At 34.6% G+C, this 27,776-nt stretch overlaps 1 protein-coding gene across 1 annotated transcript; it reads left to right on the top strand.

Moving 5' to 3' along the window:
• Positions 1-16,333: 16,333 nt before the first annotated feature.
• LOC126371192 (toll-like receptor 6) lies at positions 16,334-20,988 on the top strand. The gene has a single exon (XM_050016440.1). The coding sequence runs from the start codon at positions 16,774-16,776 to the stop codon at positions 20,611-20,613; it is 3,840 nt and encodes a 1,279-aa protein (XP_049872397.1). The 5' UTR covers positions 16,334-16,773; the 3' UTR covers positions 20,614-20,988.
• The last annotated feature ends 6,788 nt before the right edge of the window (positions 20,989-27,776 follow it).

Below are 27,776 nucleotides of genomic sequence, written 5' to 3'. Positions count from 1 at the left end.
TAGGAGATATTTGTATAATTTTCACTCCATCTCCAATTATTTCTGTGTATGAGATGAATAGAAACAACAATCGAATTCTCAATATTTGCGTAGGTAAGAAACAATTTTTAAATCAGTCTTAAAATTGCTTCAGAATTTTGATTGTTAAGTAACATGTTGGTTTCTAACCGATACTAGCATAGTCGTAGTGTAATATAACAAATCTTGGAGGTAAAAGACCGAGTTTATATTCGAGTTGAGTAATTGCTACCGTCATACTACTGTACAATAAACTTGCCAAGGTACAGTACACACAATAAATTTCTGTTTTGCCTCTTTGATTAGCTGGAGCTCAGGTTTCCTCGTGACCCTAGCATTCATACGCTACACGGCTTTTATGTCCAGTTGCTAAGGCTCGCGTATTGTAAGACCACCCTATTACACAGATGTATTGTGGCGTGCATGAAATTTACTTGCATAGTTTGTGGCTGATTTTTATAGGTCTCATAATACATATAGGTGCTCAAAATAAAACTTAGCCGTCTCGTGCCATATTTGGTCAAGGACAAAACGATAAAATCGGAATAGTATTCTGTTAACTCTTGGTGTCTGACATGAACGACGTACTATCGATGATGCTACGCTACTCACAACTACTATTTACTTAACTTGGTATATAGGTACGTAACCGTTTTGTGAATGCACGTCGCCGTGTCAAAGGCCTTACATGAATCTTAAAATCAGTCGAGCAGCAACACTCAATCCTCAGTTGTACTGCAACACAATTTGAGTTGGATTTATTACGCGATTAGTTTGTCAGAGTAAGGTGACATGGCGAGGTCGGTCATTATCCTTGCAACACACGCGTAAAAACCACCAAAGGCCTTTTCTTTCCTCCAGTCATCTTTATGTTAGCATCATATATTTTATTGAAAATAAAAAGTATGAATACCTATAATAACTTAATCGATTATAACCACGCCGTGTAAAACAAGAAAAAACGACGATAAATATCTACTAATTTAATTGACTAAGAATAATTGAACTACACTTCGTACTATGTCCACGTGATAATATTTATCAAGAATGAACACAAAAAATATCCGATCATAGTCGTCTGACTATGACGTTTCTGATAGACAAAAACTTAATATATGATCTAAATAATACAAGTGGATTCGTTTCACAACAAGACGTCTGTTATAACAAATGATCTGTAAACCTTCTTCAGTAAGGCCTCCTCTTTATAATAACACCATTATCAATTTGGCAAGCTCTAATGCGATCATTATTTTAATCTCACCCGTAAAAGGAATGTCATATTTTTATTTCGACTTCCATTCAAAAGCTGATGAGTTCAATTTTAGCAGCTAACCAAATCTTTCGGCTAATTAGCGTTTCAAATTACCCATAGCCAGGCAATATTAATTTAATTTAAATCACAATAATAAAAGCAGCTAGGGAATTAAAATCTTTATTGTTGTACCTTTTTTGTTTGTTGTTTATTATATTTACTCATTTTCAGAATACATTGCTTGTAAGATATTGTATTAAAAAATCTGTAGGTGATAAAATAACACAAAGTAAATCAATTCAATATTTTATATCCAACTTGCTTTATGTCAGTTATCACATAACATAACATCAACAACTTATATAGGTCCCACTGCTAGGCACAGGCGTCCCTTCAATCAACCAGAGGGGTATAGAGTATAGAGAGATACTCCACCACGCTGCTCGACTGCAGGTTGGTGGTACTGTTATTGTGATTGTATCACATACAATCATAAAATTATATTAATACGAATAGAATCAATGAGAACTCTTAGCAGTCCCCATTTTTCCTGCCAAATAGAGAATACCGTCTGAAGGAAATCCACAATCTAAGTTACAAATAAAATATACAAAAACAACAAGCTAATAAATTTTCCCAAATGATTACACGCGATGCGATGCGACTTTTAATAACATAATTCCAGACTGTATACTCAAAACTCGTCATAACGATCCATAAATTCACCACGTTTCGAAGTCGACACTTAGTTTTATTATCTCAATTGCAACGCGCAACGTTTTACAGCGCGAATAAAAAAGGTATAAAAAGTACCCAAAAAGTACAAAAAGGTAGGTACTAAAAAAATAGTACAATAAATTCGTCGGGCGTGTTTTGGCCGGTGCCGGATGACACTGCTGTACTGTGATTAATCGTCGAAACGATTGAAACGGTTGAGCCCCCCACTGGCAGACGAAATGGAATATTGTGAGCGGACCAAGTAGGACCTTTAATAACGGGCGCCAATGGAAACTAATTTATGTACACTTTACTATATACTGTTAGCTATAAATGTTACGCAAACCAAAAAAGCCGACACGATTTCAAAACTTATATTATTTTAAAGCGAAATTTTTCTGCAACTGCTAGGCACAGCTTGCGATAATGCAGCATCAAAAGCAGTTTTTCATGGTATCGGAACATTTAGTTTTTATGAAGATTTCTTTCTTGCTTTAGCCAGTTTCTACGCCACCAGACTATTTTTAATATTAATTTGAAATTTTGCAAAGAAATAAAGGTAATGATACTGTAGAATTGACGGTCGTGAATAGACAGTGTCCAGTTTGACGCGTATTCTGATGACATTGACTTCACAATAATACGATAACATAAATCTGAGGAATCCTTAAACAGCCATTAAAACACCCATCGAATATGTTTAATCTGATTTGGATGTATCTATAACCCGTAAACGGTCAGGTGGAGAGTCGTTACATTTTATTACGCAATTAGCTTGCAGATAAACATACACCTATTAGTACTTTATAAGTCTATACAGATGTATTAAAACGTGTTATTTCTTAAACCAATGTGACACTTATGCGAGTTTTGTATGATCGCAGCGGGAAATCACTATAAACAATCTCAAAGAGATCGCGTAAGCAACGTTATTTTGCAAGTTAACATCTTTTTAAACAGCAGTCTCTGTCTGTATAAAAATATTAAATGGCTTCTAAAACATTCCGTATCGCCGCACCACGATATTGTTTATGATACAGGTGGGTATAAATTAGTTCACTTTAACAGAAACCCGCTCTTTAGGGGTCCTCATACAGAACAGGTTCAATCGGTTAATTTGTTTCATTTTTTCTCTTTTTATTGTTGTACGGAATGAGTTGGAGAGTCCTTGACTCAACGAGGTGTAACTAAATGGTCGAATTTGTAACGAATTGATGTCCGGCCGATGGTTCAACGTGATCTTTGATGGTTTCACCTGTCTCGGTTATCAACTGTATCGCTAATTAAGTAATTGTTGCTTTTTATTAGATTTTTTTACGTCAATAATGTTGGGAACCAAGGCCAATTGGCAATTATTGTAAACTATATCCGTGTTTGTTTCTAACGTTTATTATTCTAACATCATTTCTTAATTGGACCTTTTAGATCAGGCCGTCAAACGAAAATATACGAATAGGCAGGTGTCCTACCAATTTTGTTGGCAGATTTCGATTTGGACCCGAGAGACTTCGTAATATTATATCTCCTTTTAATGTTTGCTTTAAAATATTACCAAACGCCGCTATTACTCTGCTATTAGTACAAAATATTGTAATCTATAATTCGTTATTGGAACTTTTATCTTCCGTTTTATGCTTCGTTATCATTCTGTTCTCAAATAGTTTTACTTTCGAAAAGCTCTAGAAACTATTATTATAACATCACTCCACTATTCACCACCATTTCATTTTATTAAGGTAGATAAGTAGTTATCGCATCAAAGGTCATTGTAGCAATCAAAATACCACCACAACTTTCATTTCTCATCAAAACAACTCCAGTAATAGAAATGTTTAATAGAAACTTTTATTTTAATTACATCTCGCTTATAGGTAGTTACTTCTTCCAAGTTATGTGAAAAAAGTAATACAAAACTTTAGCACGTCTATAGAAAACTTTATGCATTATGAGATCGCGGAATAGACAAGTCCCTTGAAAAGCTACTACATGGCTCAAAATAATTAAGAACGAAAACACGTATTACACATGATATAGGTACCTAATTTCATTACAAACGTATAAAAAGGATTTTTTTTAATTAAACCAACACACAATAAGCTCAAAAATACGTTTATAAAGACGAATACATGTTACATATTCTTAAAACACGGAACAGTCAAACTGATGGTATCTATGTAGAGGCAGTGACCGTGTTTTTGTTGAGAGTTATCAAATAATCGACCTTATTGATGTATGGGCTACTGTCCGCGGATGATTTATAATGGCTTCCGTCTAGGACACCGTTCCTATGCGATGATTTTCAATCACATCCGACGGTTCGTTAGTGCCATATCTTGAATCGTGAGACATGCAGTTAACATTGTATGGAGAAGGCATTTGTTTTAGAATTTTATATTTTTTTTATCTTGCCCGAAGGGAATAAAATTAAAATAGATAAAAAACCATCGAGTATATGAAATAGGTTGAATTAGTGATATAAAACTCCTACAAAGAAATGTTCATCTTCAGAATATAATACCAAGATTTTAAGATTCAGAAACAAAGCGCGATACCTATATAATGCAACTTCAAAATAAATAAATAAATATCGCAATTGGTACATTTGAACTTTATTACAAATAAACAAGGATCTATGATAATAAATACATAAAACACTTTTACAGCTATTGTCCGTAGACTATGTAATACAGTTATAAATATAAATAAAACTAAAAAGCCAATAGCGTAAACTTTGCAGCAGAATACGACAACGTTTTACGATACAATAAATTTCATCGAAGCTTTTCTACTTAGCTCCTTTAAAACGTTATAAAGTTCAATTTCATAGCTGCATGGTAGAAAACTATCTTTTACCGCTAGAAATATCAACAAGTGGTATATACACATGTAAATAAATTGAGATGATCATTCCCTTCGCTGGCAGCCAAGATCTATCAGTAATTCACATTACATTATCAATCACCCATTCGATGATTGATGAAATATATTCTTCGGTAGCTAGATAACTTGTCTGGTTTGTACTTAATTAAGACTTCTACATACGTAGAGCTGTGTAAGTGTTGTGGACTTGCATAGGTCACTTTCTTACTGACTTTATAGATAAAGATAGTATTTTAAAATCTACGAAGACCTCGAATATTTTTTTATCTGGACTGTCTAATATTTTCTGAGAATTCTCAGAGTCTGTTAAAAGTCTTATCCACATTATTAAGTAACAATTATGCAAATAATAAAATAGCTCCTTGTTTCTAAAATGTTTTAGCAATTTCTAAGATTAAAGTTTAATTTTAATATAAAATACTTATTTAAGAAATTCAGTTCTCATAATTAGATTGTGGACTTGCATAGGTCACTTTCTTACTGACTTTATAGATAAAGATAGTATTTTAAAATCTACGAAGACCCCGAATATTTTTTTATCTGGACTGTCTAATATTCTCTGAGAATTCTCAGAGTCTTTTAAAAGTCTTATCTACATTATTAAGTAACAATTATGCAAATAATAAAATAGCTCCTTGTTTCTAAAGCGTTGTCGCAATGTCTAAGATTAAAGTTTAATTTTAATATAAAATACTTATTTAAGAAATTCAGTTCTCATAATTAGATTGTCTGTAGTTTACTAATTTAATATTAAACCGACTAAAACCGAACAACATTTACAAACTTTAATAGAGAACTTACCTAGCTCTTTATAATTAATAATAAATGCTGCTAATCCAAAAGACTGACTTTGCATTATTTAATATTTGTTAAGAATAAAAAAAAAACTTTTTTTTTATTCTGAATGTACCTTGTACGGTTAATAGTTTCAGAATAATGCAAATAAGTCTAATCAATATGTCATCTATTATACCCTAATTCTTCAAGCGAGCAACTAAAGGTTTGGAGAGAGTCATATAGCTAAAAAATAATTCCAACTTAAACTTCTTAATTAAAATAGATTTTGGTATCATTACTGCAACATACTCGTATTTCTACTTTCTTGTCCCGTTTTATCTATTTATTCGTCAGAGATAATTATCTATTTTATCTCAAAGTCAAGTTTGGAGATCGTGTTATTAGAAGGAATGTTGTGCCATTAAATTCTATTCAACAGCAACAAAATTAGATTTTATCATTGTTCGCAAATTACCTATTGGGATAAACAATCAAAATAGCGATCATTATCAAATTTTTAATTTTGTGATGACATAAAATTAGTAGACATTTATTTTATAACGTCAGTACCTACTTTAGCAAGAACATAGTTTATCTATACTTTTTATAAAAAGAGTCTAAAATGTTGCCTACAACAGTACCTATATATGTACCTATACTTGATAGAAAAATTCTGTAAGGTGTACTCAACATTAATCCTTACCTATTTTTTTCTGCAAAACAAATCGACTTCTTACTTTATACAAAATGTAGCTACGTATTAACAGAATATCAGGACTCCTGTCCAAAGCATACTTTCACAATGTTACTTTTTTGAACATTTGAATAGCCGACTAAAGACTATCTAAAGCTAGATTCTCGATTCAAATACAATCGAGAACGTTTCCTATGACGAACACATGTCACGGTCGATCCGTCCGTCCGCACATCCAACCGACAAAAAGGTCGGATCGAATCGAACTGTCAGCTATTGTACTAGTATCGACTACTCACTATTTGTATTCGGATTCTTTCGAAACATTCCATTAGGAGTGTCTCTGTTGGGTATCATTTGTCGGAGTGATGTAGAGACGGAAAAAAGTAGTCTGAAGTCTTCTGTTAACGAAAATTAAGGTTTTGTATTCTGTAACGGGTTCCAAATCTAGTGTAAAAGTATAATGTGGTGGTATTCTTTAAAACTGGGACATTCACTTATCGTAATTTGAAATATGAAAAAAATATATAACAAATAATTCAACATTGTGAATACTTACCTACTTCCAATCGTAATCCGTAGATCAACCTGAAAGATAAACATAGAGGACTTTTGGTTACAAATACTTATAAAGTTGCAAATAATGCACAAGACGTTAACTCCTTACGTACGTACTAAGAAAAAAGGTGAGGTTTTTATGAAAGAACTCTCCTTAGGTAGACCTGAGAAAGTAAGGATTTACGGTTTTCTGAGAACTAGATAAATGTTTCTCCGAGTCAATTTTTTTCCCATTAATACGATTTGGAAGCAACATCAAATACCATCCTTTGACTTCCCAAGGGTAAACAACACTAATTGCGTACAAGTAAACAGCTGAGTAAACGTATGAGATCCCATCTCGGTTGTGCGGTCAGAACTTGAAAGTACAAGTCCGGGAGTGCCCAGACTGTGACCACAACAAGTCCAACTATCCAAGTTGTAACCATTACTAGACCTGGGGCCATTGTAACCCTCATGCGAAGTTATAGAGTTAGATAGTTAACATGGTTTGATTAAGCGCGGGTAGCGTTACTTGTAAAAGTTTTGCTAAGGCTAAATTGAGGACACGGGAAGTATGTTCAAGTACGTTGGAGTCTATGAAATTTCACTTTGAACAAACTTAGTGCCTAAAAGCCTTCGCCTTAAGGCACTTTGACAATTATTCCAAGGATGGTTTAAATGTTATTTCGTCAGTAGTTAGAACCTATTTACTCTATTCAATTAGAAAAAGTCGACTCTGGCCTAGTGACATAAAATTATCCTGACTTACGAATGTATTTTCATCAGCAATATACTTGTTACAAAACAGAAAGCAAGTCAAAAGAAAAATGAATTTTAATGTGTAAAAATAAAAGTACTTAAACTCTACACGATCAAAGTTAAATATTGAGAAACATCCAAAAAAATATTTAAAAGTTTTTAGACAACGGAATAAAAATACATACTTGCTGAGTTGTTTACCTGAACAATTACTAAATAAAAAGTTATTAGACGGAGAAAAACACAGTTTGAAGTTTTGAGAAGTGACAACTTCATTCACTGCTAACTCTCAGTTTTATCTGCAAAAAAAATCACACCTCATTGAAGATATAATTACATAATTCGTTAATCCTGTAATGCAAACTTTTTAGCTTATCGTATTGTCCGTTTTATCTTCTGCTAAGCTCATTGAAGATTGGTCGTCGACAGCTGTCGTAACCTCACCTTTTATAATTTTAACGACTTTGTTCCAACAAAAGTGCTTAACAGAACCATTTAACTCGAAAGTGCAATGACTGCTAAAATTTTGAACCGCAAGTTATGACTCTTGTTTGAGTTCATAACAGGGAAGTAAACTAAAGCTCGTGATTTTGTTGGGCCGTCTATGAATTTTAATCAACAAAATGAGTATTTTGTTTGCGTAACGACTATTTGACATTTTGCATAAAATATGATTTCGATGTTAAGGTCGTAATTGCTTAAAATTTAATAATAATATAAAGACCGTACTATAAATTGTATAGAGGTACTTTCCGACAGTTAAGTAAATAAAAATGTAAGTAGATACACGTCATCATCATCACTAATTTAAGAGCCACGCTCTTGTCGGTGTGTCATTTTCCATGCTACTTTTTTAGGGAAAAATGGGACAGTGGTTTCCATATACACATATTAGATACACATTATATTACTTTAAAATAATATTATCGCACATGTAGTAAGTAGTTAACCGTATATTAATAAGATGCTTTTGTCCCAGTCAGTTTAAAAATCATTCATTAAAAATTCACTGCATCATTTAAACACCACTCTTTATAAACCTATCTATATCTTAACATCTCTCGCATGCAGTTGACCATTACCAAGTCTGCACCCACTTGAAGTTATTTTTACATTAAAAAGAACCCATTATCTACAACATTCAATAAATCGTTGGATGTGTGAGATATTCGATATATGGCACTAAGGAGGTGCACCCTGCAGTGTGGTATAATTCTCCTGCAGAATCTACGATACTAAGAGTCAGCAGTCGCCAGATCTTCGTTATTTTATTAAAGCTGAAACTTTGTTTACGCGAGTAACAATGATCAGGGGGGGTTAAAAAAAAGGCCACATTGAAGCAAATCATCTAAAAAAGCAATATATTTCTTCAGTGTGGCCTTTTTAACCTCCCCCCCCCCAGTAACTAAATAAATCAGGCACATCCTAGTTTTCGTAGATAACATTTGTCCGGCAAACTAAATATTGAAGTGCCGTCCCGAAAAAACCTATCTACATTTTCTTCATAATTGTCGAAGCAATTAGGTAGATGCCTTTGAAGATTTTTACCCATGATTTTTTTGACACTATAGCTATAACCGTTACTTTTTCAGCTATTATATTATGCTTAATGGCGATGACGGGCGCTAGCTCTTAGAATATAGAGAAGATGCAGCGAGTTAAGGCGAGCTTGCACTAAATGAAATTCCATAGTCTCCGTCACCCCTAAGGTAAGCTGAAAGGCAAATTCAATTGGAAAATGCCTTTGGTTCAAAGTGTAACGTAATGGGCAGCTGGTAGTAATATCGAGGAATTCCAATGACCTATTTAACTAGAATGGGAGAAAGAAGAGATGTTTAACGGTTTAAAAAGTCAGGACGAAAACGTAAGCTTTAAGAATATAGTCGACTTACATATACATTTATATATCTTGTGTTTTGAATACATACATGCATAATACATTATAATTATGCACCATACAAACTTTAAGATCCAGGCATTTCATCGTTTTATTATTTATGCGGACTGGTACCTGCCTGTTCTTATGAAATTGGTTCATCATATTTAGAACTCCAATATTGAACTACTACTCGTATTATGTTTATAGACAAAGTAAATGAGATACCGAAAACGCTCTTCATCATAATTCTAGGTTTAAGTAGCTTGAAATGAAATCTTCTTTATATGTATAAACCGTATAAAAGCATTTTAATCAGTCATTGATAAAATTGTGTTTTGAACCCAAGCCACTCGCCGTAGCGGGACTCGACGTTAGGGGAGTCGCTGTCAACGCCATAATTCACTATTTGTGTTTTAAATTAAAACTAAATAGTTGCCATAGCATTCCGATGAGATTTTCAGACTACAGCGTGCAGTTTCTTTAATTCATGCCACAACAAATTACTCAAGTTCATTTGAGTAAACTATAGAATTATTATCTCCTTTAATTGCGTCTAGAACCTCAGAATGCTTCATTTCAGCTAAGTGTAATCAACCATTTATTATAGTTCTTCACTTCAACGAGTTTGAGTAATTAATTCAGAGGTTTTACGTAATTAAATACGCCTGAACCATCAGCTTTATTCATTAAAAGCTGTTAGCAATTTTGAGTTTTTTTTTTATTTATAAAGAAAAAATGGGTTGTGTAAAAATGGAAACAGCAGTAGGTTAAACCTACCTAATAATGTATACTAATGCCCTGAAAATGTCTAATATTTTCATTTCTTATTTTGAAATATCTTGTGAACATGTTATTTTCTCATTTTAGTACCTCGCAGTGTTAACATTAAATTATCATTCTATTCATTATTTAACCTTAGCTTAAAAATATTTGTTTGCCGGCCTCCTTCGTCCACAAGTTCCCACCCACTGGCCGTTAACAATCAATTTCAAAAAAGTACTAAAAATTTGAAAATGTCTCATAATTGGCACAAAAGATGGCATATCGCAGAAAAAGAACGTTCGAACACCAGAGTTTTATCTTTTTTGAGATTAATAATTTTTGTTAGTCATTTTTTCTTCGCAGCTAAGCTCTTCGCCGCTTATTTTTTATCTGTTCCATAGTTTCGACGGGAATGCAGGACAGCGAAATGTTTAGAGAGGTTAACCATGATTTAACATGTTTTCAACAAATTTTTCACATTCGTTACCTAATCGGGTACTATGGCGTTAGAAAGACGAATATGGAATATTATCGATACCTTTTCCCGACATATACCCGATGACGGGTTGTGATATTATAACAATCGACATGAAAGAAATGATTATGAGTGTGTATTGACATGTTTAAAAAATATGCGTCTGTCGTTTGAGCTAAGTGATATCAGAACACAATACATTTATTTTCAAAACAATTGTTTTAGAAGCGTATCTACTCATTTATTATCTATTTAATCTAAAATATTTATAACCTAAAGAAGACTCCACAGGTTCGTACTTAAAAAAGGTAAACTTTTTTGTTATGAACACTGTTCATAGTGATAATGTTTGCTACCTGAGCGTGGGTGCCTTCTAGACACCGCTCGTGAAATATTGCGGGCCAACCCCTGTCACATATCCACCTTATAAAAATCTAAAAAAACGCAAGAAAAAGATGCAACAACACAATCTTTCCAAGAGCAAAAGAGACGCAAACATTCCGCGGAATGAAAAAGACCCATACTTAATTGCTTCGATTAGATTTCAAGGATATTAATTTAGTGATTCACGCATTATGTCAAGGTTCATATATTTTGATTTTGTACGGTGGATGCTAAGTTATGGATTTTTATATTGAATGGTATGTTTACCCTTCTCGGGTTTGGGCATTGTGAAGCGTTCAATATAGTGTTATTGGTAGCCGTAACTGTCAACACAGAGGTAAGAAAAAAATTAAGACGGAAATATTTCGCGCCTTACTTCCTCAAGGAAGTTTACTTTGACTTTTTTATTGCGTTTTAATTTTTATACACAGTCGTAAGGCCGATTAAATGGAAGCAAAAATGCGAATCGAATCGAATCTTCTTGCTTGGGAAAATTCGGTAAACGTCACGTTTTGGAAGTTATTCAAGACATTTATGATAATAGGAGATTTATAGAGGTTTTTGAACATTTACTTATCCTAACAGCCTTGGCTGCTACTAAGCAAAGACCTTTCTTCGATATTCATACTAGATTATTAAAGGGGTCTTTGCGTGATATTAATCTAATAGTTCCTTCGATATTCATTATTCCGTTTACCTTTCTCTAAGCGTGAGATTGAAAGTGACATTATTTCAATGGCAATATTTTTGTATCGAATCCATTTCATTTACGATTCCATGTCAGAGACGTCGTAGTCATAAAACACATAAACATACCTATAGATACGTAGTAAAACGTAATTTCTATGCTAACAAGGAACCACGTGTTATCGTGTATCGCTGTCGTACTGTCGTTGTGGAAAACATATGGGGTGAATATTTTACTCATTTTATTTTACGCACCTATAAACATTCACGGTAAACAAACATAAAAGTGTGCAATGTTCATAGCATATGCGTGTTCAAAAGCGACGAAAGATGCACTCGACTTCAAGTGTTCTAACAAGGCCCTTGAGTTTAGATAATAAAATATCATAGTTTCGCCGAAAAATCGTTCTTTGGTAATAACTTAAGTTTAGATGTTTATTTACTCAATAATTTAAAATTGTTTAAAATAAAATTGTTTTTCTCACGAACTTCGTTATTTCTGAAGTATTTGTGGTCCAAATTGTTCTTCTTTATTGTATTTGTCTTCACAACCAACCTACCATAATAACTTTCGGGAAGAGAAATTGTAACATATTAGGGAACAGGACACCCTGCTGATATCCTTCCCGTGTACTATTACTAACCTCAATAACATAACTCTTTACCCCTATCCTATCCACAACATTATATACCTGATAAACAATATAATGCGGTATTCCTTTATCAGAATAGTTTATGTCTTTTACTTTAAAGTGTTTGTCAATGTCATGTTCGTTTGTAGTAGTATAAGTTTTATTATATTCTTTACAAGCAATATTGGAAATAGAAAAAGTAATCTAGTATAAAAACAAAGTAGAAACAACTAGTTTAAATTAAACATGTAAAAATTATTATTATGTTAACTAATTTATTAATATCTACCTAATCATTAATTTTCTTTTACACCAAAATAAAGGTTCTAGAAATTAATGTCTGAATCCAAGCAAAACCAGAATCGAAATTTCGTATGCTATCATCATTTTCAACAGTGATTTGATATTTTCCTTCGTTTCCTTCCTCTCGTGGCATATTAAATTTATTACAAACTATAAGATGGTATTTTATTATTAAAAGCACAATAGGTAAAGCAGCAATTTCATTGTCAAACTTATTACTTGGAGTTGCATTCATCAAAAAGTAAGTATTGATGCGTGCGTGGGCAGGGATGCCCCTACGGCGAATGTAAGCGAAAAACGATTGATCATTATTCATATTGAAAGCTGACAGATTGTGATGTGAAACACTTCGGTGTAATAACTTTAACACGGTGCAACGTCTTGATAGATGTTTTGTAAAATAACAACTGCCACACATGTTTTTGGGATTGCATTCCTTCTTACGTCATCGAATATGTCTTCCAGATTGTGGTAATTAGTACGTGACTGTGTATTCTTATTGGAACGCTACTGGTGATGGAATAATGTTCTAAAATAATGTTCTGAAATAAATCTTAACATTACCAGTTAATAGTTCACAAAACAAAGTTCTATGTACAAAAGTCTATAGATATCGAACAATGAGAAATTTTACAGGCTACGTTCCTCAAAAACAATATAGATGGCGCTGTAAATATTATCCTTTGTTTAACCTTCTAATTTCACGGATAACAGACTGCATCTTTTATCTTTGTTTTTGGGGTATAAATGATGATCCTTTTTATTACACGCAGGCCCAATTACATCTTCTACCCATAATTATTCTGATCAAAATAAAAAGAAGCAACATCTTTCTATACATAATGTGATCCAAATATGAAGCAACAATTATTTTTATAAATGCTTCTGTGCTTATATGTACCCGATTAATGAAAAAATAGGTAATTATCACGTTAAAATTCGACAACGCCATCTATATTATTTTTAAAGAACGTAGTCTGGAAAGTCCCTCGTTGTTAATTTACATTGCCTACCTATGGGCTGCGGTATTTGACGACGATGTTATCTGCATACCTGCCTATTTTTGCAACTTAACCTAGTTAATGTATAAATATAATGTAAAAACGAAGAACTCGGTGGCGCAGCGGTTAACGCGCTCGGTCTGCGATTGTTGAAGTAAAGCAACTTTCGCAAAGGCCGGTCATAGGATGGGTGACTACAAAAAAAAAAATCATCTCGAGCTCCTCCGTGCTTCGGAAGGCACGTTAAGCCGTTGGTCCCGGCTGCATCAGCAGTCGTTAATAACCATCAATCCGCACTGGGCCCGCGTGATGGTTTAAGGCCCGATCTCCCTATCCATCCGTAGGGAAGGCCCGTGCCCCAGCAGTGGGGACGTTAATGGGCTGATGATGATGAATGTAAAAAACATTAGCGGGTACAGGTTACTTCTACTGCTTAAATACGTAGCCTATGTTATGGTTATACCATTACCAGCCACGGCACTCATAAGATCGAATGGGGTTTGGACTTTCCAACAAGTTGCTCTACAGCAAGTGAATAAATATGTAATTTAGGATTTTCTGTCAAATTCAAAGTATTTATTGCAGTTGATATAAATATTATTATAGTACCACATATGGAATAGGTAGTAGATGACAATTTCAAATATATATATATGTATATGTTTTACTGAATAATCGTATAATTCCTAAACCGTCATTGCTTTCTATTAATTCATCTCGCACCGCGCGTTAAGTCAACGCTAAGTGACAAAAGAAAAACACGGATGCCTTAAGGCATCTGTCCTTTCATAGTCAACTTAACTAAAAGGATTAAAATGATATCTTCCGTCGTCTGACATCCAGTGTGGTCCGCCAACCGTGAACTAAAGTCTCTTTTGTTAAAGCCTTCACAAATTTCGTTACCTTAAGCTCTTAATACTTTTATGCCATAGTTGCTTTTTAATTTTAGCATTCGAATTATAAAAGAGTTACTTTTAATCCCGCTTTCCTGTAGGTAAGTAAAAGGGTCATGAGTTCTTTTGTTACCTTCTAAAGGTTCCCATTCATCTGCGGTAAACTCATTTCGATTTCTTTAAAGAAACTTTGTTCTTACAATGGTCTAAAGACTTTATAGACTTTTGCTTTCGGATTTCTAATCCTATTTGAAATCCTATTAAATGTTTTACAAAAGTAAAAAATGGACGAATTACGTCCTGAAATTAATAGGCTCTTTATTGTTATTAAGGATGCAGATTGGTTTTACTATAAGTGTCTATGTCATTTTACAATATAATATATATAATGATGCTGGTTTAGTAATAAAAATCTAATATATTTGATTATAAAAGCTAAAACAAACACGCGTATTTTTTTAGCTGACAGCTTTTTATGGAATATTTATTGTAATCACGCTAGAATTGAAGATACCAACATCAAAGGAAGTAACTAAAAACAAACGATGTGATAGGTATTTTATTTTTATTCTTCTATCGTGTGGGTTGGATTACCAACCTCATCAACCCGGCGTTAGGCCTGACATGGCTCATGTAACTACTAGTTACTTACAGTAATTAGTTACCGGGACCAACAGCTAAACGTGCCTCCCGAAGCTCGGAGCTTCTTAGTTTTGGACAATCAGGTGATCAGCCTGTGTAATGTCATAACCAAACTAGGGATCACAAATTTTTTATGGTATGTCGCCACCGAGATTTAAACCCAGGACCTCCAGATCGTGACCCAACGCTCAACCACTAGGCTACAGAGGTTGTTATTTTTATTAATAATAATTAAATATTTAGCCTGTTTTATATAAATGAAGAATAATAAGAAGTCTCACATAGGTATATATATATATATATATCCCACTGCGGGGCACAAAAAGCTTCAAGAAAAAAAAATCTCGCAAGTTCAAATATTTATACACCTATAATAAAATTTTTAATAGGTACTTCTCAGAATTTTTGCTATGGCTTTCGGTCGATCGTGCTAAGGCACGCAAAATATGGCATACTTGAAAGGTTTCGACGGTTGCCGTAAGAAAATTCCCACAATGACCGGATTTCCAAACAAAAAAATCTACATTATCTCTATCTTGAGATACATTAACCCTAACACGTGTACACAAAAAATATTTAAGATGATAAAATTAACGATCTTACATCTTATTTTAAAATAATAATTTAGTCAAACAAGAATTTATTAGAATTACCTGCGTACCTATATAGTATTCTTAAAAACTCAATTCTTGTCTCTGTTAATGTTACCTAATAATACGTAAAAAAACCGTTTTTATTATACCTGTCTTCTGTCCATAAGTATCATGCATGCATAAATGATAAATTAAAATAAAGTTAAAAAGTCAACTGTATATCGGAAAGCAGCTGATGCCTGCGCTCATTCAAAGTTTGCGGTTTGGAATACGTACAGCCGATCGCTTAAAGCTCCGAAAAAAAATAATTTATTGTAATAAGTCGTCGTGAACATTCGCCACCACTCGGCTCATCCCGCCCCGCTCCCCTCACCCCAGCCGACCATATACTCTACTCAACTGCAATGCCTCTGCTCGAATTCAGTTGACTCGTAGCAGCGTCAGGGCACGGTCGCGCCACTTGACGCTCGAAACGGAAGAACGTTACAGTGAAAACACGCTTATCACTATCGTGTTCAATAACAAACTTACGGACTTCATCTATTTCGATGAATAACTAAATCTTAATCAAGAATCATATTCAGCAAAACAAAATTAAGTGAATATTGGACGTTTCAGTCAATGTGGACAGTGTTTATGTGAAAATTTTGTTTACGCTACCGAGGACGATAAATACAAAACTGTGAACTAAAATCATCCCATCATGAGTTTAGAGGCATTAAGGACTATTTGTTTAAATTGAAGCCGAAATAGACTTAATAAATTGATGGATACTTTACATCCGGCAAGGGGACGCAACAAACGAACGCCGACGGAAAAAACATGACACTGAGCCTACCGTGTCTTGTTTTCTTTCTTCCTTGATATTTGATTTACCCCATAATGGCTGTTCAGCAAACATCTTCAAGGAAACAATTCTTCGGACAAATCCTGTTTTGGTTTGTTGTTGGACTTAACGTCGCTGATCAGAGCTCACTGCCACTGAAATATGAAGCTCCAGATGATTGTCAGTGGTGGCTAAGGAGTCCAAATGATGCCCACGAAGTTTCGCTTACATGTAAACTTCGGACTATAAATAGTGAGTTCGACACCACCAACTTCAGCGTCATTCCTTCAGAGCACACAACATCTCTGAGAATAGAATGCAACGAAGAAATGATGTACAAAAGCTCATTAGATGATCGAAGTTTCGCGCATTTAGTGAAACTACGTGAACTTGTTTTGGATAACTGTAAAATTGGAAGATGGCCGCCTGGTGTACTCTCCGGCTTGAGAGATCTCCGAAATTTAACGATTCGAACGAAAAATACGGAGTGGGCTGCGATGAGTTTAGAGATAGCATCAGAAAGCTTCACGGCTGTTCGACAGTTGGAGAAGTTAGATCTGAGTTTTAACAACATTTGGTCGTTCCCCGAAAACTTGTTTTGCCCTCTAACTAATTTAGTGTACTTGAACGTATCTTCGAATCGACTTCAAGATGTGAGTGATTTGGGATTCAGAGAGAGAGCAATGCACCAAGCTCTGATTAGTGAGCAAGATGCACCGGCTCCTTCCGCACAGTCAGTGCCACATTCCACATGCTCTCTGGACATAGAAGTGCTGGATGCATCAAATAATCACTTCGTTTTAATGCCAGAAAATGGATTCATGGCGCTGAGAAGACTAAAAGAATTGCATATACATGACAACGAAATATCTATGGTGGCAGATAAAGCCTTATCTGGATTAAAACAATTAACAATAATAGATCTCTCGAACAACAAAATCGTCGCTCTTCCACAAGATTTGTTTAAAGATTGTAGACCAGTGATTAAAGAGATATATTTACAGAATAATTCTATTAGTGTGCTTTCACCAAGTCTATTTGCTAACTTAGATCAGTTACTAGCATTAGATTTATCTAACAATCACCTAACAAGCACATGGATTAATGAGAATACGTTTACCGGTCTAATAAGAATGGTATTATTGAACTTATCGAACAATAGATTGACAAAACTAGACCCAAAAATTTTCAAAGATTTGTATACTCTCCAGATATTAAATGTGCAACACAATATGTTGGAAAGCATTGCAGCCGATACCTTTGCTCCGATGAATAATTTACATACGCTAATTTTGTCGTACAACAAAATATCTCACATCGATGCATATGCCTTAAACGGATTGTACGTATTGTCTCTGCTATCTATAGACAACAATCACCTCGAGGAACTCCATCCCGAAGCGTTTAGAAATACGTCCTCTCTTCAAGATTTGAATTTAAATGGAAATCGTTTGAAGAAAGTACCCATAGCGCTAAGAAATATGCGATTACTGAGAACTCTTGATCTTGGAGAAAATCAGATAACATCATTGGAGGAGCCAGGCTTTGTCGGGTTGCATAACGTTTATGGCTTGCGTCTTATCGGTAACAAAATAGAAAACATAAGCAAAGACGTATTTTCAGATTTACCAACCCTACAAATTTTAAATCTTGCACGAAATAAGCTAAGGCGCATAGATATGAATGCTTTTGAATCACTAACGAATTTACAAGCTATTAGACTAGATGCCAACCAACTCACTGATGTGCAAGGCCTCTTCGTAAATATTCCTTCTCTATTGTGGTTGAACGTGTCAGATAACCAAATAGAATGGTTTGATTACGCCGTTATTCCACCGGGACTTCAATGGCTGGACCTACATAGCAACAACATCAAAGAATTGGGAAATAATTACCGCTTAGATAAAGAGCTGCGACTACAAACATTGGACGCCAGTTTCAACAAAATGACGAAAATATCTGCTTATTCAATTCCGAGCAGCGTTGAGCTTCTGTTCCTGAATGATAATCAAATTACACAAGTTGAAGCTCAAACTTTTGTTGGAAAAACCAATTTAACGAGAGTCGATTTGTATGCAAATCAGATAACTAGTATGGATCTCAATGCGCTTCGTTTGACTCCCGTCGATCCCGGGCGACCCCTGCCCGAATTTTATATTGGCGGAAATCCTTTCCAATGCGACTGTACCATGGAGTGGCTACAACGCATCAATAAACTAGACCACCTCAGGCAACACCCGAGGGTAATGGACTTGGAGAGTATATACTGCAAGTTGCTGTATAATCGTGAAAGGACTTATATTCCCCTCATCGAGGCGGAATCATCTCAGTTTTTGTGTACATATAAAACCCATTGTTTTACGTTGTGTCATTGTTGTGATTTTGACGCTTGTGATTGTGAAATGACGTGCCCATCGAACTGTACGTGTTATCACGACCAGCCATGGTCGGCGAACATTGTGGACTGTTCCGCTGCCGGGTATTCTGAAATACCTAACACTATTCCTATGGACGCTACTGAACTATATTTAGACGGTAATAACTTTGGTGGTCTAACAAGTCATGCTTTTATAGGACGTAAAAATTTAAAAATATTGTACGCGAATAACTCTAATATTGACGCTTTGTATAATAATACGTTTAGTGGACTAAAACGCTTAACAGTGTTGCATTTAGAAAAGAACAATATAAAAGAATTGCTCGGTTTTGAGTTGTCGCCCTTGGAGAGTTTACGTGAGTTGTATCTACAAGACAATAAAATACACTACATCGATAACCGAACCTTTATAGAGCTGAGGCATTTAGAAGTGCTACGTTTGGACGGGAATAACATTTACGGCTTTGCTGTGTGGCAATTCACGATGAATCCATATTTGGTTGAGATAAGCCTCTCCCGTAACCTGTGGTCTTGCGATTGTCAATATATGCACAAATTCCGAAATTGGTTTAAAAATAACCTTGGTAAAGTGGAAGATGCCGACAAGATCACCTGTATATTTGACAACATAACAAACGCAGTGGGGCCACTTATGGCTGATTTTAACAATACAATATGTACAAGCCATGTCGGTGGAAGCTCGTCTATTATAGAGAATCAAGTTATAAATGATTATCTTCCACTGCTATTAATATCCCTCTGTGTATTTGTATTAAGCTCAGCCCTCATATGCGGCGTGTTTTATTGGCGTCGTGAGCTCCGTGTCTGGATTTACTATCATTGTGGATTTCGTATGTGCTACAAAAGTACGGCCTTCGACGATGAAGCCGACAAAGACCGACTATTTGACGCCTACATAAGCTATAGCGTGAAAGATGAGGCGTTCGTCGCTCAAATGTTAGCGCCCGGTCTAGAATCCACCGACCCTAGTTTCCGACTTTGCTTACATTATCGCGATTTCAACGCCTCAGCTTACGTCGCGGATACAATAATAGAAGCAGTGGAGTCATCTAAGAGGACTATAATTGTCCTTTCTAAAAATTTCATTAACAACGAATGGTGTCGTTTCGAATTCAAGACGGCACTGCACGAAGTACTGAAAGAGAGACGAAGAAGACTGATAATAATATTGCTAGGCGAGCTACCGAATAGAGACATCGATCCGGAGCTGCGGTTGTGTTTGAAGGCAAATACGTGTATAGAGTGGGGGGACAGACAATTTTGGCAAAAGTTAAAGTTCGCGATGCCGGACTTGAGGAAGTGTCAGTATCATCGTTCGACTGTGAATATTTACGCGTCGGTGTCCCCGGTGGGGGCCGGGCGGGCGCCGGCGCCGCCCCCTCCCCCGCCGCCGGGCAAGCTCCCCCCCCTGCTGGGCGACGGGCTGGCCCTCTCTGCCGGCGTGCACGCGCGCGAGCACCCACACCGCATGCCGCCGCATGCGCAACTCTGGGCGTAGCGTATGCTCCAACGCAGGTAAAATTTAACTCTACTTGCAACGCTTAAGCGTATTAGTCCAAAACGTGATAATTATTTTTAAGTTGTTCCATATTGTATTTATTATGTAGGCTAAGATATTTTGTACGCCTAATTTCCTGCATTTATTTTATACGTGAATAGGGCGCTACTTTTTGTTTAAGTTATTATGGATTTAATTTTCCTATTTTCTGCGATAGTATTTATAGGAGAACTACGTATAGGCCATTGTAAATAGCCATTGTACAAACAAGAAAAATCGCTTAAATTATTATAATGCCAAAGTTAAAAACTTATGTACAGATGCATTTATACTATAATTTTGTTAAATACTATGATTGTCATAAAAAGACTGTAAATAATTATCATTTTGTATATAAATTGTAAATATCTATGGAAAAAGAAAATATTATCAAAGAAAATACAAAATACACGATTTTCAAAATTTTATTTGTTTTTTGTTTTATTTTATTTTCCCGACAGTGAGATACTACTATAGATCAAACATACACATACACACAAGATGAAATAAGTCAACAATTTTAGAAAACAAATATGAGGTTAAATGAGAAAAAGCTTTATGACAACGTTAAATTTGAGTCATTATGATATTGATGACAAAGACAGATTCAAAACATGATAAACATCTCATCTATTCAAAGAACAAATTCTAATACTTGTATTTCCGCTACAAACTGAACTAAGTTTTTGTATAAAATTACAATATCAAATTTTGGGTTCGACTTAGGTATGTTAAAATATTCCGCAAAGTTAATGAAAACTTATTTCGTATTACAAAGTAGGTTTCTATTCAAATTTGGTACGGAGAAATTAATCGATACTATGCACAGTAACTTGGAAAATGATGTCTTATTGATTGCAGTAAATATTTTAATAGATTCTATGATGAACAAATTACCTATAAACTTCTGTATTACTCGTGCCAGCAAACCTAGTCATAGTGGAAGTTTAGTTACGTTAACTTAGTCAATATGCAAACATGTTGGAAATTGAAAGTCACTTGACTAAAGTTCGGAACCTTAGTAACATGCTCTCTATATTCAGAACTTGTAGAGAAATGCATATTAAAATGTTCATATTACACGCTAATTGATGAATTTATTTAAGTTATTCATGACTTTGTGGGTGATATCATAACATAACTCAATTACTTACTTAAAAGAGAGAGAGAAAACAAACACTATTATTTTAGTTAACGAGTGATCAAAATAATGTGCACACAAAAGATTTAACAAGTTACCTTATGAAAGCTTAGCCTACGCAGTTTTCTAAATGTTTAGACTATCATTCAGATAAATTTCTTCTTTCTTAAATATATATTTTCACATTTCCTTAAGTATACCAATCACAAAATAGAAACGGAGTTTTTCCTTAAAAGAAAACCCTAAAAAGATTCATACCCTATGATATCGTAAATAACACCCATTTTAACCTTCGATTCGTCAAACAATTCTCTTCCCATTACGAACACACGCTGAGCACATTTGCCACATTTTTTTCCGTCGATATCCAGTTATATCCAGCTATATCCTGAAACTAACTCATCAACTCATGAAACTGCTATTATCTCCGTGCGGACAAATCAAAACGAAATCAACATCGGTTACTTTTGCCGTTCGCACCCTTATCAAATCGGCGACGGGCCAGCGTGGAAATAATGGGGAAACTTGTTTTACGAGTCCTTTACGACTAGTGCGCATTTCTATCGAATGTGATGTTTGTACTCTTTATTAAGGGGTACAAGTTTGAGCAGTAAGTTTACTTGCTATAATACAGAAGGGATATAAATACAAAGCGAACTTCGAGATTAGCTTTGCTTGAGATGAAGTTTATGTTTGTCAGAAATAGTTTTGTTGGATTAGTAAGGATAATCATTCAGTCCCCAGCAGAGATTACAGTTAATGATTAGGTATTTACAGCAGCTGTAGTTTATCCTTAATTTTTGCAGTTGTTTTGCCTGTTTCTGTTTTAATATTTTCTAAATAACCGGCTTTTAAAAACTTTGTATTCGACAAAGAAAATATTGAATTGTGTTCCATTCGTAGCTTTATAATATTCAAAAAGTTCATAATATCAGGAGTACGGTAATGGGATTTAAAAAACAAAGTGAATTCATATAAAATGGAGAGAAGTCGACAATCAATTCGGAGTTTAATATTTATCGTAGTGTGTTTTGGGAACGTGTATTCCTGGAACGAAAGGAATGGAATTAGTTTTGTAATTAACTTAGTTTATCGTTAGAAGGGATTCGCAGATAGCATTATCTGGCGTAAAATTTTAGTTTGAAACCTCGTTTGTCTGAATGGAAATTACGAAACCACAGTATGTGCAGAAGTTTATATTCGGGATAAAGGCCTTAAACTAGAATGGACATAAATAACAAACAGCTGATAATAATGCGAGATAGAAGAACATATGGATGTCCTTTTGGGGTGCCCAAAGGGCTAATGGCTTTGTGTCGTTACTATGCTACTAAACTGAACAATTTTTGGAAACGAACGGACAAGAAAACATACATTCAACTTAATATTTCTTCCAATCCCAAACTAGCCCCAAATATCAAGCTTGATTCAAAAAATCCTCACGCTATATAATATAAGATACATTTTTTCTCTCAAAATAGGCCAAACCGATGATTACTGGAGAACGATTTTAACCTATTCCAAGAAAATGTGTTTACTTGAGTTGTTTGTGGAAACTAGTCGTGAACGGTAAAATGAGACAATAGGCTAGAAATAGATATCCTGCGAGCATATTTCACACGTGATCCTAACTGAACAGTAACTTAAGAATTACGACGAAGATATATTACTAAAAAAATTAAAAATACGAAGAATAAAATATCCTAATCAAAGTTTGTAAGAATATAGGTTCCTAATTAAACAAGACACTTATTTACAGATTCAGTCGTTTTGATAAGATATTCTAGTCTAGTCTCTTTTTATTGAATTTATTCAAGATAATAAGTAAAATCTATCAAAAAAGGAGCTGATGAATAATTTATTTCACATTGAGTTCATGTCAGCTGTAATGTGATTGAACTTAAAATGCCTTAAGATATTAGCTTACTTCGAAATGTTGGTTTGACAAAAGACGCATCTGGTGGAAAATGCCATATGGCACGACAAAGGAGGCATGCGCAATTTAATAGCATCCTAGCTTAAAAGCGAGTCTCGAGTCTTTTGAATTTCTCCTCTTCTAAATAATCACCGTATGGAAAAAATGCACATTGTCATTCGATAATCCTTTACGTACCCGGAGATGTCACTGACAGAGATCAGCTTTCGTCTAGCCAACGGTATCGGCTTGCGTAACCCAATATAAAATATAACTTTACATTTCTCATCACTCCAAAAAAGCTCTTAATAAGAGCGCTTTAAGAACGCGAATGAGGTAAATATCGAAAGAACTGCGACCGCAGACCGCAAAACAAGGACAGTTGAGGACAAAAGAAACACAGATAATGTCCCATCCCTTAATCACATGCGCCGGTGCACTTGAAAAATATTTGGTAGTCCAATAGAAATGTATTCAAACGCATTTTGTTTGTTCACGATTCTATTTAGGGCAGCACAAATTCTATTTTGTGCTTTTACAACCGGCTTACAACATTTTCTCTAGTCGAATTTGTTGTCAAAATGTTTAAAAGTTACTGTAAAATCGTGTTCTATTTTGGATCAGTTGGAAGAATGTTGTTCAGGTCGTTTTTGGTAATACAATAGATTAGAAGGGCGTTAATTTCAGTAAATTCCGTGACACCATGCGCTTTTTAGTGTCGTTAATTCAATCTGAAGTTTGAGAAGAATGCGAGCTGTGTCGAGCATGAGAATTTTCGGAGCTCAGTAAATAGCTCCGCCGAGAGACCGTCATTATAGTGGGTTCATTTCGAGTTCCCAACATTAGAGTTGGGTGTCGCTTTAGTGTCCTTCCAATAATAAATCTTGCCAGCTACCCAAAGGTCTACGTTACTATCAAAACAAAAACCTTAATAAAATGCGTAAACTCGGAATTATTAATTAATTTATCAAATTTTATTAGAGCTGATATAAATTTTGTGAAATAACAGCTTTTAGCTTTTATAAATTATTGTAAACACCAAGTTGCACAACTTGTATTATTTATTTCGCTCATAAATCGCTGTCGCAAGTTACTGATTCAAAAAAAAAACAGCAAGGTGCGAGTGGGACTCGCAAAGAATTTCGTACCATTGATTAGGTAAAAATCACGTTTGTTGTATTCGACCCCCTTGAATGTATATTTTTTTAAAGTGAATATAATAATTAAATATTATTATTATTTGAATATTTAAAGCGTCTACCTGTTGTCGTTGTCAGTATAAAGCCAAAACGAACAAAAATATCACGTTTGTTGCATGGGGCCCCCGTAAATATTTATCTTATTCTACTTTTTTATTATTTGTTGTTATAGCGACCACAAAAATACATCATCTTTGAAAATTTCAACTATCTGATTAACCCGGTTTATGAGATAAAGCCTGGTGACATACGGATGGATGGACAGACACTGGAGCAATAGTCCTGTTTTTTACACTTTCGGTACGGAATCCTAAAAACTGTTGATTGAATAATAAACTGATTTTATTGGATTTTCTGCTAGGGACAAGCTTTTGTACAACTTTTGTATTACATCTCATTATAAGTATCTGTCTCTATGAATTTCATTATCAAGAAGGGCGCCTGCTAGGTTGGCTTATGAATAGCATATTAGAAGAGGTCTATCCGCAAGGGTATATGGCTTAGATAACCCAAAGACAGCGGTTTCGCGTACCAAGTGCCAATAATTGACTATCAAACTTGATATATAGCTTTCTCGGCGGCTTGACGGCGATAGTTGGATGAGTTATAGTTGGTGGCCGTCCCTTGGGAATGTGCCGTTTTGCTAAGCCGAGTAAGAGAGTTTGAGCAATACTATGGCTGCGACTAGTCGTAGCCAATCGGCCTTACGACCGGTCGTAAGACGAGCTGCAGGGCAAATAACGAGTGAGGAAGGATTTACCGGAGTCTGTACAATAAGGAGCGACGCGTTTACTATTTGTCGTTTAGCTTTCAACGATTGTATTGTTAAAATGAGTTTTAGTACTGCTTATTTTATGGAATTTGTTTTTTGATTGTTTATTAAAGCTGTTCGTAAGTATGATTTTTATTTTTTTATCAATGCATGGTGTTGCAAGCTTGTTGTAATGATAATTGTTGCACACTCAGTTATAAAAACTTAAAACTTCTGCACCCTAAATATTCAACACCTTTAACATTTCTTAACAACTTTATACAAGAAATAAACATAAAATTGCTATTCAAAATTCTAGATTAAGTAAATTAAATTCATCTTTTTTGGGGTTATGTATACGTTTTTACAATAAAATACCAGATAATATTTTAAATTTGTCAGAAAATAAATTTAAAGCTCACGTGAAGCTTACTTTATGTAAAAAAGCTTATTATAAGATTAATGACTACCTAAATGATAAAAATGTCTGGTATTGAATGTGTTCCTCTAGTTATTAAATAACTTGTACTGTATATCCTCATTGGTTTTTAAAAGATGTGTTGCTGTTGCAGTTTCTTGTCATTTCTTCTCCTCAGCCATAACACCTTGCGAAATGACGTAAATTCAAAAATGTTACATTGACCTTCAACAAGTTTATCCATGATAATTACGTTGAATAAATGATTCTGATTTCTGATTTAAAACTCTTTGAATGTCATTACTCACAACAGTTCAAAATATACCTATAATAAAAAAAAGTATGATTTATAATAACTGCCCTTTATTTTTAATCAGGACGTTTATTCAACTTTAATCAATGTTTTGAGGTCTTTTATTAAACATAGCTTAGTGCGTTGTGTCAATAAAGGTACAATCATTAAATATAAAGGGTTCCGGTACAATATATAATGAGTCCATGCTTAAGCTTGGGGTTATGAAATTTTAATCAAAGTTCCTGGCCCCTTGCGTATTGGCACGGATACAATTTAATGGGATCCGTGTAAATTCAACGGCAGTGTTGGTAGCTTAACTTGTTTTACTGTAATTCTACCGTATTAACTTGCTTCTAAGTTCATTTTACGCAAGAGCAAAAAGCTATTTTTTTTAATTCACATCCCAATATAGAACAAAAAAACATTCCCCGGCAAAGTTTAGATTCTAAAATCGACATATTTTCTTGTTTTTAATGAGCGAACTAAACATCACTAGGTATAGGTTTAATTCGAACATATGCAAATATCACACCGATCAATATTTTAATTAAAAATAGTTGTTGTAATCAACCATCATAAAACTATCTCTAATGGAGTTTTGATCGTCGCTTATGGATATTTAAATTTCATAAACAACAATCAATCAAAAGCCGTTAAAATTACTTAATTTAACAACTTTCAATTGTAAAACTTTTTCAAAGGATTAGAGTTCAATGACCCAAAATATTCCCAGCTAAACAAAAAATAGAAAATATATGCTTCATTTTCAGCCGTGGCGCTGACATCTGCTCCATCATTAGGGTTCCAAGTGAAATTAAAAAATGCCTCGAGCTGACAAAACGTCATTAATTTTAGTATGTCATACGCTACTAATTTGTAAAATTTACTGCGATCCACTAATGGCACTGTTTCCGGGAACATATCACTGGGATATTAAATCCCTTTAAGTTTTTGGCCGCCGTAGAGTCGTGGACGTATTTATGTGTCAGTTAACACCAATAATCGTTGAGAGGCTCTCATCAAAATGCAATTAAAATCACATGAAATTTATAATATGTTTCCGTAAACGTGTAATAGAAATGCGTGAGGTGTGGTCTTTCTTGTACTGGGCATACCTATATTTTCTTGTCAAATGCTTACAAACCGTAAATTACAGTAACGGTGAAGTGCCTAGTCGATCATTTTAACAAGGTTGCAAGTATAATAACTAACATCAAGAGTCACTAGAGACACAAGATTTAACAACTATACGTAGAATATAATAGCAAAATTAATTAAAATTACATCATATGCATCAGAATACCGTTCTGTGTACTTTACCTTTTTAACATTTTTCTTTTTTTTAATTTCGATGATTTTATGCTACTTATCGATCCTATGCAGATCGTCCACGTTGCATCGTATA

Source organism: Pectinophora gossypiella, chromosome 12 (genome assembly GCF_024362695.1).
Source record: "Pectinophora gossypiella chromosome 12, ilPecGoss1.1, whole genome shotgun sequence".
Lineage (NCBI taxonomy): Eukaryota > Metazoa > Arthropoda > Insecta > Lepidoptera > Gelechiidae > Pectinophora > Pectinophora gossypiella.
The sequence above is the reverse complement of the archived record's forward strand: the minus strand, read 5'-3'. Positions and strand labels throughout refer to the sequence as shown.

Bases quoted from the DNA above. Each gene is read 5' to 3' on its own strand.
- LOC126371192 (XM_050016440.1), top strand. From the start codon at position 16,774: ATGGCTGTTCAGCAAACATCTTCAAGGAAACAATTCTTCGGACAAATC.